The 12,688-nt window shown below is 47.3% G+C and overlaps 1 protein-coding gene across 1 annotated transcript; it reads right to left on the reverse strand.

The window, feature by feature from the left end:
- Positions 1 to 4,870: 4,870 nt before the first annotated feature.
- On the reverse strand, positions 4,871 to 11,912 carry LOC113650999 (ribonuclease inhibitor-like). Its single transcript, XM_027159575.2, has 2 exons — positions 11,453 to 11,912; positions 4,871 to 6,118 (listed from the first exon to the last, which is right to left on the reverse strand). The coding sequence occupies exons 1-2, from the start codon at positions 11,725 to 11,727 to the stop codon at positions 5,941 to 5,943; spliced, it is 453 nt and encodes a 150-aa protein (XP_027015376.2). The 5' UTR covers positions 11,728 to 11,912; the 3' UTR covers positions 4,871 to 5,940.
- Between the last annotated feature and the right edge of the window lie 776 nt (positions 11,913 to 12,688).

Raw genomic sequence — 12,688 nt, forward strand, 5'->3', positions numbered from 1 at the left:
GGCTGTAGTTTATGTGATGAAGGTAAAATTTAATACTTTGCAAAAAATAAAAAAAAAAGGAAGAAAACTTTAAGTTTCAGCTAGGTGGACCCAATAAGCTGGCAATTGTGTCTGTTGTAGGAATTCATTTTTCACGTTCCCTGTGATTTATTGTTATTATTTTATTTTATTTTATTCTGATATGTACCTACCAGAAAAATACTTGATTCTTTACTTGAAAAAAATACTTTAGTCCTGGATAATTATCTTTTTGTCAAAGCATTGTTTTGTCAAAGCACTCTTCTTGTACATAAGTTGACATTGGTTTTATAATAAACCAGTTTCATCATAAAACTGGAATTGCTGTGTTATTTCTCCTGACTGAAGTGAAATAAGTTACTTGTACTCAAAAAAATTAAGGTAACAATTTGCATGGACATATCTAAGTAGAATGGAATCAAAATAAAGAAGTTAGAATAGCTTAAATTATGTAATTTGACCACTTAATATCACCAAAACTTTGAAATTAAAATTAAGTTGTTTCAACTTAATTAAGCTCTTAGAGGTTAAGTCAAATCATGTTGGTTTTACTAAACAAATTGGGTTAGTCTAACTATAAAAGGTACATGATATCTACTTAATAATGACTGAGTTGAAGCTACTTAAAAAGATGCATGCAAATTGTTACCTTAATTTTTTTAAGTTGAGCCAGCGTTTTATTTTTTAGAGTGTAGAAGCTTAATTTAATAATTTAATATAGCTTAATTTAATAGTCAACTTAATAGTCACTGGCTATTTTCAAGCGGCGATTGAAGACCCACTTATTCAGGAAACACTTCAACTAGCACTTCTTTCCTTATCTTTTGCATGAAAAAAAGAAATACAACCTTTGACACTTTTTCATTGTAACTGAACAAATGTTTTAAACTTATGATATCTTAAGTATGTAACCTAGTGAACCAGCAATAATGTATTCAATGTTAGAGATTTAAGCACTTATGTTCGTCACTCTGGATAAGGGCGACTGCCAAATGCTGTAAATGTAAATGTAAATTTACCACAGAAAGTTACTGTTAAAGCTAAATTTACCACAGAAAGTTATTGTAGTAACTTAATTTACCACAGAAAGTTACTGTTAAAGCTAAATTTACCACAGAAAGTTATTGTAGAAGCTTAATTTATCACAGAAAGTTACTGTTAAAGCTAAATTTACCACAGAAAGTTATTGTAGAAGCTTAATTTATCACAGAAAGTTACTGTTAAAGCTAAATTTACCACAGAAAGTTACTGTTAAAGCAAAATTTACCACAGAAAGTAATTGCACCACAGTTTATTGCTAAAGCTAAATGTAGCACGGGTGGTTACTGTTACAGCTAAATTTACCACAGCAAGTTATTATAGAAGCTTAATTTACCACAAAAAGTTACTGTTAAAGCTAAATTTACCCCAGAAAGTTACTGTTAAAGCTAAATTTACCACAGAAAGTTACTGTTAAAGCTAAATGTACACAGTTTATTGCTAAAGCTAAATTTACCAAATAAAGTTATTGTTAAAGCTAAATTTACCACAGATAGTTACTGTTAAAGCTAAATTTTAAAACAGAAAGTTATTGTAGTAACTTAATTTACCACAGAAAGTTATTGTAGAAGCTTAATTTATCACAGAAAGTTACTGTTAAAGCTAAATTTACCACAGAAAGTTACTGTTAAAGCTAATTTTACCACAGAAAGTTACTGTTAAAGCTAAATTTACCACAGAAAGTAATTGCACCACAGTTTATTGCTAAAGCTAAATGTAGCACGGGTGGTTACTGTTACAGCTAAATTTACCACAGCAAGTTATTGTAGAAGCTAATTTTACCACAGAAAGTTACTGTTAAAGCTAAATTTACCACAGAAAGTAATTGCACCACAGTTTATTGCTAAAGCTAAATGTAGCACCGGTGGTTACTGTTAAAGCTAAATTTACCACAGAAGGTTACTGTTAACCCCTCCTTGAACCGACACCTTATTGTGGTGGAGGGGTTTGCGTGCCTGAATGATCCTAGGAGCTATGTTGTCTGGGGCTTTTTGCCCCTGGTATGGTCTCCCAAGGCAAACAGGTCCTGGGTGACAGGCCAGACAAAGAGTGGTTCAAAAAACCCTTATGAGTGAATTAAAATCAAGGTCCATGACGTCGCCCGGTAAGGCGCAACCGGGGCCCTGCCTTGGAGCCAGGCCCGGGGTTGGGGCTCGCATGTGAGCGCCTGGTGGCCGGGTCTTGCCCCACGGGGCCCGGCCGGGCTCAGCCCGAAGGAGCGACGTGGGGCCGATCTCCTGTGGGCCCACCACCTGCAGGAGAAACCGTAAGGGGTCGGTGAAATGTGGATTGGGTGGCAGTCGAAGGCGGGGGCCTCGGCGACCCAATCCCCAGACACGGAATCTGGCACTAGGGACATGGAATGTCACCACACTGTGGGGGAAGGAGCCTGAGCTGGTGCGGGAGGTTGAGAGATACCGACTAGATATAGTTGGGCTCAACTCCACACACAGCTTGGGCTCTGGAATCCAACTCCTTGAGAGAGGCTGGACTCTCTACTACTCTGGAGTTGCCCATGGTGAGAGGCGGCAGGCTGGTGTGGGCTTGCTCATAGCCCCCCAGCTCAGCAACCATGTGTTGGAGTTCACCCTGGTGAACGAGAGGGTCGTTTCCCTGCGTCTTCGGGTCTGGGATAGGCCTCTGATGGTCATTTGTGCTTATGGGCCAAATGGCAGTGTAGAGTACCTGACCTTCTTGGCGTGTCTGAAAGGGGTGCTGGAATGTGCTCCGACCGAGGACTCCGTCGTTCTACTGGGGGACTTCAACGCTCACGTGGGCAGTGACAGTGACACCTGGAGGGGCGTGATTGGGAGGAACGCCCCCCCGACCTGAACCCGAGTGGTGTTCAGTTATTGGACTTCTGTGCTAGTCACAGTTTGTCCATAACGAACACCATGTTCAAGCATAAGGGTGTCCATCAGTACACATGGCACCAGGACACCCTAGGTCGGAAGTCGATGATCGACTTTGTGGTTGTTTCATCTGACCTCCAGCTGTATGTCTTGGACACTCGGGTAAAGAGAGGGGCGGAGATGTCAACTGATCACCACCTGGTGTTGAGTTGGATCCGATGGCGGGGGAGGAAGTTGGACAGACTTGGCAGACCCAAACGTACTGTGAGGGTCTGCTGGGAACGTTTGACAGAGTCTCCGGTCAGAGAGATCTTCAACTTCCACCTCCAGCAGAGCTTCAATCAGATCCCGAGGGAGGTTGGAGACATTGAGTCCGAGTGGACCATGTTCTCCACCTCCATTGTCGACGCGGCCGCTCGGAGCTGTGGCCATAAGGTCTCCAGTGCCTGTCGTGGTGGCAATCCCGAACCCGGTGGAAGTAAGGGATGCCGTCAAGCTGAAGAAGGAGTCCTATCGAGCCTGGTTGGCTCGGGGGACTCCGGAGGCAGCTGATAGGTACCGAAAGGCCAAGCGAGCTTCAGCCCGGGTGGTTACGGAGGCAAAAACTCTGGTCTGGGAGGAGTTCGGTGAGGCCATGGAGAAGGACTATCGGTTGGCCTCGAAGAAATTCTGGCAAACCGTCCGGCGCCTCAGGAGGGGGAAGCAGTGCCCTGCTCACACTGTTTACAGTGGGAGTGGGAATCTGCTGACTTCGACTGGGGACATCCTCGGACGGTGGAAGGAATACTTGAGGTTCTCCTCAACCCCACTGACATGTCTTCCACTGAGGAAGCAGAGAGCGGGGGCTCAGTTGTGGACTCGTCGATTCCCCAAGCTGAGGTCACTGAGGTAGTTGAGAAGCTCCTCAGTGGCAAGGCACCGGGGGTGGATGAGATCCGCCCTGAGTACCTCAAGTCTCTGGATGTTGTGGGGCTGTCTTGGTTGACACGTCTCTGCAACATCGCATGGAGATTGGGGACAGTGCCTCTGGACTGGCAGACTGGGGTGGTGGTCCCTCTGTTTAAGAAGGGGGACCGGAGGGTGTGTTACAACTACAGGGGGATCACACTCCTCAGCCTCCCCGGAAAAGTCTATGCCAGGGTACTGGAGAGGAAAATTCGGCCGATAGTCGAACCTCGAATTCAGGAGGAACAATGCGGGTTTCGTCCCGGTCGTGGAACACTGGACCATTTCTATACCCTCGCCAGGTTGCAGGAGGGTTCATGGGAGTTTGCCCAACCAGTTCACATGTGTTTTGTGGATTTGGAGAAGGCTTTAGACTGTGTCCCTCGTGGTGACCTGTGGGGGGTGCTCTGGGAGTATGGGGTCCGGGGCCATCTGTTAAGGGCTGTCCGGTCCCTATATGACCGGAGCAGGAGTTTGGTTCGCACCCTTAGGGATAGGGTGAGGAGCTCAATCACTCGGGAGGAGCTCAGAGTAGAGCCGCTGCTCCTCCACATTGAGAGGGGTCAGCTGAGGTGGCTCGGGCATGTGTTTCGTATGCCTCCTGGACGCCTCCCTGGGAGGTGTTCCGGGCATGTCCAACCGGGAGGAGGCCCCGGGGAAGACCTAGGACACGCTGGAGGGACTATGTCTCTCGGCTGGCCGGGGAATGCCTTGGTATTCCCTCGGAAGAGCTGGAGGAAGTGTCAGGGGAGAGGGAAGTCTGGGTGTCCCTGCTTAGACTGCTGCCCCGCGACCCGGCCCCGGATACGTGGTAGAAAATGGATGGATGGATGGATGGATGGATGGAGAAATTGATTTAAAACAGCTCAGGTTAGCCACCCCATAATAGCCCATAACACTAGGGGGCGCTACACTAACTAAAACCTTGACAACACAAATGTATAGTACAAATACTGACATGTATAGTGTAGGTTTAGTTCATTCAGCTCTGAATCATTCTGTTTTCTACAGTGGAGTCTTATTACAATTTAATTTTATTATAACAGTTAGAGTGTAAAACAGACCCACTTGTACACTGAACACAATTTTACATCTTCTTATATTATAATACACAGAACTTCTTTATTTCTCTTCTGTTTATAACAAGTTTTACTGATTTGACTGTAAAAAATTCATAAGTGAAAATAATTGAAATAAAAAAGCTGATAGCTGACAGATAACTACCTCTTGATCATTTTAACCTTCATCACGCAGCCCTTCTTCCCCCTGATGGAGGGTAAATCCAACAAATCTTTATAAAAATTTTGTTATTAATTTCAGCATAAATTGGGAAACTCCCCATTGGCTGTTGTCACTTGTGGATGTGCAACATGATGTTGTGGGGCGGAGCTTTATAATCAGAGTCTTATAGCACCTCCTGCTGGTAAGTCGCATCAATGATCGCTCCGTCTTAATAATTAAGTTTGGATCATTTTCAAGCCCAAGTTTGAACTATAAACTACACAAAACTTTACTTATTTTGTCAGTCAGCTCCTAGTTGTGTTTGAGTATGAAGAGTGTGTTAATTGTCCTGCTTGTAAACTCAGAGCTTCTGTTTATTCAGTTAAGATTTCCAATGTGACACTGATGCACTGTATGATAAACCTTTTGGTGCTGTTTTACCCCAGATACAGTAAAGTGACCCCGAGTGACCATCCACCTGATCTCTGAGTGACATTATTACATCCAACACACACAGTCACATATATTCTGATAGTGTGAGCTGACCAGAGACTCTTGTGTAAATTTAGTCTCCAAGTTCTATTCATTTCCATGTCAGTTCTGCTTTTAAACACTGCAGCTCACACAGTAAATTTAGTTTGTGTCCCAGCTCCAGTTTGTGTGATTAGTTCCAATGTTTTAGTAAATTTCACAGTAATTTCAGACACATTGCAGTCACATCAGAGTCTGTGAGAAATCATCAGTGTGCAGTGAAAAGAAACAATCACAGGACATTGATGATGAACCTAAAACTTCTGCTTCAGTCTCACTATTAGAGAATGTGTCTTACTGAGGAGAAGGTCATGTGATGCTCAGAGAGATGATCTTACCACAGTTTCTCCAGTTTACAGTGAGGATTCTCCAGTACAGCAGAGAGAATCTTCACTCCTGAGTCTCCTAGTTTATTACAGGACAGATTCAGGTCTCTCAGGTGTGAGGGGTTTGATCTCAGAGCTGAAGTCAGAGCAGCACAGGCTTCATCTGAGACATCCCACCTACATAACCTGTAGTGAGACACAATGACACACTCTTCATCAACAGATTTTTATTATATAATGTATAATTAACACTGAACACAACAATCCTGTCAGATTGTGAACAGTAGGTGGTCCTGGGTAAAACAGGGTGGGCATAGGGTTGAGAAGAATCTCAACATCAGCTGTCACTCAGAAGAACTTACATGACTGTAAAAAGAGGACAATGAGCTGAAAGAGATCTGTTCATTCATCAGTTGTTTATGTAGCACACATATATATACACACACACACAGACACACACACGTACACTCACGCACACACACGTGCGCACACGCGCACACACACACACGAGCAGTTTCACCAATGAACATGAATGTGTCACCTGTCAACATTAGTGTGTATAGACACTTAACATAGTGAACATGATAACATTTAAAGTCTATCAGTTCAAACACAGGATATTTTTAATTAAACATTTCAGGCTATGATATTAAATTATGAAGGTAATCTAACTAATGATATTAGATAAATTATTGTTTTAAAATAACATTGTTTTAGCTGAGATTTCTTTTCAGATAAAGTCTTTATTAAACTAGTCTGTTACACGACTAAACACCACATAGAAATGTTACTGAGCAACGTCACTCAATGAAGCTTCTTAAAGCAGCAGCTCCTAGTGAGTGACAACTGGGGTTCTCTTTCGGAACTCGAGCTGCGTCGAAACGCTATGGGAACGCCCCTGCGTTACCGCACTCTGAACCACGTGTGTAATCTGACCAATAGGCGTTGGGACCTGACGTCATCGGCGGATGACGTCGCGTAAACAGGAAGCTACAAATGGCTGCGAGATGGGCAAGACGCTAGCTTCTGCTCGTTCAGCTAAGCGCTGTTTTTTCTGATACTGTGTTTCTGATCGAGTGATGGCCTGCAGACAGAATTTCCGTGTGTTTTTCCGTGTCCCCGTTTCATTTCCGGGAAGGATTCATGATCGGTGTGTTGTTTGCTTGGAGTGGAGCATGCACAATCGGCTCTCAAGGGAGTCGATTGCTCGCATTTTAGTCGCATGGCTATGCGCACACTTCGCTCTCGGAGAGCGCTCTTCGAGCTCTCTCCCTCGCAGTTCCGGTCCCGCTCTTGCCGAGGCAAAGCGGCGCTGGCGCTCGTGGGGCTCACAGGCCGATATAGCAGCAGGATTGGAGGTGGATGAGTCCTCTCCAGCCTCGTCTGCTGAATCGAGCTTCTGCTCCCTCGGAGAAGCAGGCCCGATGGCTGCTTCTTCTCCCGGCATGAGCAGCTCAACATTACACGTCTCTCCCTCCAAGGAAGGAGAGCTGATCGATCCTAGCGAGCCCGTGGGCTCCTCACAGCTTGTGCTGTACGAGGAGCTCCTTGAGGTCATGACACGAGCCTGGGCGCCGGGGCCTGCCATTTTTCCCGATCTGCAAGCTGAGGGATCCTGGGAAACCCTGTACTCGGCACGCACTTCTCCTCGTCACTCCTCGCTCTAAGCGAATAAGCTATCTCTCCCCTAGCATAGCATCATCGCTAAAGGCTCCAGTGTTCCCTACTAAGCCGCTACGTGCTACGACAGCAGGTCCACACCATGGGTGTGTTGCATGCATACAAGGCTGACCTGCTAAGAGATTTGGGTGAGGAACTTAGCTCCGGGACCGCTGATATTGAGGAGTTGTGTCAGACTGCCGACTTAACTCTTCGGTCCATGAAACACACGGCGCGGGCCGTTGGTCGGTTCATGGCGGCCCTGGTGGCCACTGAAAGGCATATGTGGCTCACCTTGTCCGACCTCCCGGACAAGGATCGAGCTGTGCTGTTGGACTCACCGATAGCTCCTCCTGGACTGTTTGGCGACGCTGTGATGGAGGTCGTGAACAAGTTCCAGGAGTCTAAAAAGCAGCCGGCTGCGTTTCAGCGGTACCTCCCTTGGCGATCTCGTGGGGCTGTTCGGTGGCAAACCCAGCCTGGTCCACCGGGCACCACGAAGCTCAGAAACAGAGTGTGGCCAGACGATCTCCGCGGGCGGGGCCTGATGGCCCAAGGTGACGCTCTGGGCCCAAGAAGGAGCAGGATGACCTGAGGGTCACCCTTGCCTCCAACAAACGGACAGTGGTGTGTAGACCCTGTCAGTCTACAGTTGGGGGATGGGGCACACCTCACGTTACGATGCCCATCCCTCCCCTGCACCACTGGGGCACCAGGCCATTGGCTCTGCCACAAGATGTGCTCCAGAGCACAACCCCCACCAGCGGGCCACTCCACTTCCGCCCAAAGTCTCGGTACGGATGGGGGAGACCCCCGCCTCTCAGGAGGTGTCAACGGCCGCAGTATGTTGCCCCGGCCGTTCAGGTCATGTGGGTCCTGCAGAGCATAGAGGACTGCTACATGGTTCAGTTCGTGTCCTCTCCTCCCCGCTTCAACGGGATGTGTCCCACCCTGGCGGGACTCGAGCAGGCTCTGGTCCTGCAACGAGAAGTGCGCACACTCCTGAGGAAAAGAACGATCGAGGTGGTTCCCCCCTCCGTTCGAGAGTCAGGCTTCTGCAGCCGGTACTTCATTGTTCCGAAGAAGGATGGCGAGTTGTGTCCCATTCTAGATCTATGCTCCTTGACCCGCTCTCTCAGGTGGCTCAGGTTCAGGATGCTCACCATCAAGGAGGTCATGACTCCGATCCGGTCCGGGGATTGGTTCGTCACAATAGATCCAGAAGACGCATACTTTCACATTTCCATCCTTCCTGGTTCCTGAGGTTTGCTTTCTGAGGTGAAGCTTACCTGTATTGGGTCCTCCCGTTTGGCCTAGCACTCTCGCCCCGCACCTTCACAAAATGCGTCGACGGGGCACTGACCCCGCTGCAGCTCCAGGGCGTCTGCATTTTAAATTACATTGAAGATTGGTCGATTCTGGCTCAGTCGGAGTGCCAGGCTATTCGGCATCGAGATGCCGTCCTCACCTGCAGGAAGGTGCATGGGTTTTGACTAAATGCCAGCAAAAGCGTGCTTTCTCCAGCACAGAGAACCACCTTTTTGGGCATGGTATGGGACTCGGCCAGGATGTAGGCACAGTTGTCACCTGCTCAGATCGAAGTCATCCTCATCTCTGTCAGGAGAGTGCAGGAAGGCCAACCACTCAATGTGAAGCAGTTTCAGAGGCTGCTGGGTCTCATGGCAGCGGCATCCAGCGTAGTCCCGCTCGGCCTCCTGCACACAAGGCCGGTGGCTCCAGGGCAGAGGGTTTTCTCTCAGGGGAAACCCATATCGTTCCATCAGGGTCTCGCAGCCTGCCTTTCGAGCCTTGGATGTTCGGAAAGACCGAACGTTTCTGTCCCAAGGCCCCGTGTTGGGGGCTCCATGTCATCATGTGACGTTAACGATGGACGCTTTCCTCATGGGGTGGGGTGCGGCCATGAGAGTCCACTCCGCCCAGGGTCTGTGGAGCGGCCCACGTCTCTCGTGGCACATAAAATGCCTGAAGATGATGGCAGTGTTTTTGGGGTTAAAACACTTCCTCCCGGACCTGCAAGATTGCCATGTATTGGTCCGCACGGACAATACTGCAGAGGTCTCCTACATCAACCACCAAGGGTCTCTCCGATCTCACCCTTTGTACATGGTAGCATGAGTGGTCCTCTTGTGGTCTCAGGACAGACGCCTCTCTTTGAGGGCCATTTATATCCCGAGATGGTTGAATACCAGAGCAGATGCCCTGTCAAGGCAGGGGCCGAGGCCTGGGGAATGGCGTCTCCACCCCAAGGTGGTGGAGTTAATATGGCGGAGGTTCTACAGAGCCCATGTGGATCTGTTTGTGAGCCAGGAGACCCCACGCTGTCCCGTCTGGTTCTCTCTCTCTCACCGAGTCCCTTTAGGTCTGGATGCCATGGTACAGTCGTGGCCGAGGCTACGCCTGTACGCCTTTCCCCTGATCGCACTGCTCCCTGGAATTTTGGAGAGAGTTAGCCGGGATGGAGTCCGTCTCCCCCTGGTGGCACCACGATGGCCGGGCAAGCCATGGTTTGCGGATCCGGTGTCCCTACTCGAGGGCCCTCTGTGGGGAAACCCCCGGGAGGGACCTCCTCTCAAGGGCGGGAGGAACCCTGGTTCATCCTCGCCCAGAGCTGTGCAGGCTGTGGCTGTGGCCCCTGAGGGGGCACGGTTCATAACGGCTGGTCTCTATGAGACCCTTCTCCACTCCAGAGCTTCCTCCACGAGGAGGTCGCACGCCGCATGATGGCAACTGTTTATGTCGTGGTGCGAGCACCAAGGCCTGGAACCAGTTAACTGCACGATTGGCTCAGTTCTGGAGTTCTGCTCGTCTACTACGGCTACTACTACATAAGCAGACGTTGAGCAGATGGGTAGTGGATGCGATTGTGTCGGCTCACGAGTCCTCTGGCCTCCCTCCCCGCACTGCTTAGGGTCCGAGCTCACTCCACCCAGGGTGTGGCGGCCTCTACCGCCTGGTCCGCTGGAGTGGCACTCCAAGACATCTGTGACGCTGCGGGTTAGTCCACCCCAGTGACCTTTGTCAGGTTCTATGACCTTGACCTCAGAGCCACCCCGGGCTCCTCTGTCCTACGTGCAGGTGCCGAGGCCCTCACTCTCTAAGCAGGGTCTGGTCAGTGTGGTGTGATTGGACACTTATTCCCATAGCATTTCGACGCAGCTCGAGTTCCGAAAGGGAACGTCTTTAGGTTACAACCGTAACCCTAGTTCCCTGAGGAATGAGATGCTGCGTCTCCGTGCCACACTCCCTGGATCCCTGCAGCGCTTACCTTCTCTCACAGTAGCTAGCATCTTGCCCATCTCGGAGCCATTTGTAGCTTCCTGTTTACGCGACGTCATCCGCCGATGACGTCACGTCCCAACGCCTATTGGTCAGATTACACACGTGGATCAGAGCGCGGTCATGCAGGGGCATTCCCATAGCGTTTCGACGCAACGTCTCGTTCCTCAGGGAACTAGGGTTACGGTCGTAACCTACAGACGTTTATTAGTAATTCTAACATTATAACAGAGTTTAAGTAGGTGGGCCAGGACTCCAAATGGGTGGGACCAGGACCCTTTATTATATTATTTACAATTATTGATATTAAGTTTATTTGAGCTGCAGAAGTTTTGCTGGCATTAAAAATAAATAATTTCTAATAAATGTTCTCTTATTTACTCCTTTATTTATTTATTTATTTATTTATTTCCTAAGTGAATCTGTAGAAACTCATTATAACTTTATGACTAATCTATTCGTTCTGAATGTTGTAGTGTTACAGAACATTTCAGGTGAAAAACAACACTGTATATAACTGCTGCTTTTAGTGAGTTATTGTGAGTCTCAGAGAGATTATCTTACTTCAGTTTCTCCACTTTACAGTGAGGATTCTCCAGTCCAGCACAGAGAATCTTCACTCCTGAGTCTCCTAGATAATACCCAGACAGATACAGTGTTTCCACAGTCAGATGAAGTTCTCTCAGATTGGAGGTTTCTGAACTGAGCGCTGAGAACAGAGGTGACCAACTTTTTACTCCAAGTGAATTACAGCTGATACTAAAGGAAATAAAATAAAACATAATGAACTCACACAAATGATCAAACACGTCCTCAAAGCTTTCACTGAACCTTCTCATTTTTATAAATACTGAAAGTACAAACACCAGTTAGACAATATGGTTAAAGTGACACTGCAGTCCACATCTACATGTTGAGGACATTAAAATGGGTAAAGTTAGTGTTTAACTACAGCTAACTAACTAGTATCTAGAGTAGGGTTGTCCCTGTCCTGTATAATATGGGATTGTCTTGTATTGAAAAGACAAAGATCTCACATTATGGCCAAAAGTGATGTGACCTTAAACAATCGATACTGGACTAATTATTATAGGAACAAATTCACTTTAAAACAACACTTTTAACATATTATTACTAGTAAATCTGTAAACTTGGTATATACACTGAACAAAATTATAAACACAACACTTTTGTTTTTGCCCCGTTGTTCATAAGCAGATCTAAGACTTTTTCTATGTAAACAAAAGGCCAATTTCTTTCAAAAATAGTTTACAAATCTGTCTAAATCTGTGTTAGTGAGCACGTCTCATCTGCTGAGAAAATCCATCCACCTCACAGGTGTCATATCACTATCCTGATTAGACAGCATGATTATTACACAGGTGTGACTTAGGCCATCCATGACCATCACTATTCACATAATTTGATGGCATTTTGAATGCACAGAGATACCGTGACGAGATCCTGGGTCCCGTTGTTGTGCCCTTCATCCATGACCATCACCTCATGATGATGCACAGCCCCATGTTGTAAGGATCTGTACACAATCCCTGGAAGCTGAAAACATCCCAGTTCTTACATGACCAGCATACTTAACCGACACGTCACCCATTGAGCATGTTTGGGATGCTCTGGATCGGCATATATACGAAAGCGTGTTCCAGTTCCTGCCTTGATGTCACACCTGTGTGGTGGACAGATTATCTCCCAACAGGAGAAGTGCTCACTAACACAGATTTAGACAGATTTGTGAACAATATGTGAGAGAAATAGGCCTTTTGTTTACATTTACATTTACAG

This window comes from Tachysurus fulvidraco, chromosome 19 (assembly GCF_022655615.1).
Source record: "Tachysurus fulvidraco isolate hzauxx_2018 chromosome 19, HZAU_PFXX_2.0, whole genome shotgun sequence".
NCBI classification, from domain to species: Eukaryota; Metazoa; Chordata; class Actinopteri; order Siluriformes; family Bagridae; genus Tachysurus; species Tachysurus fulvidraco.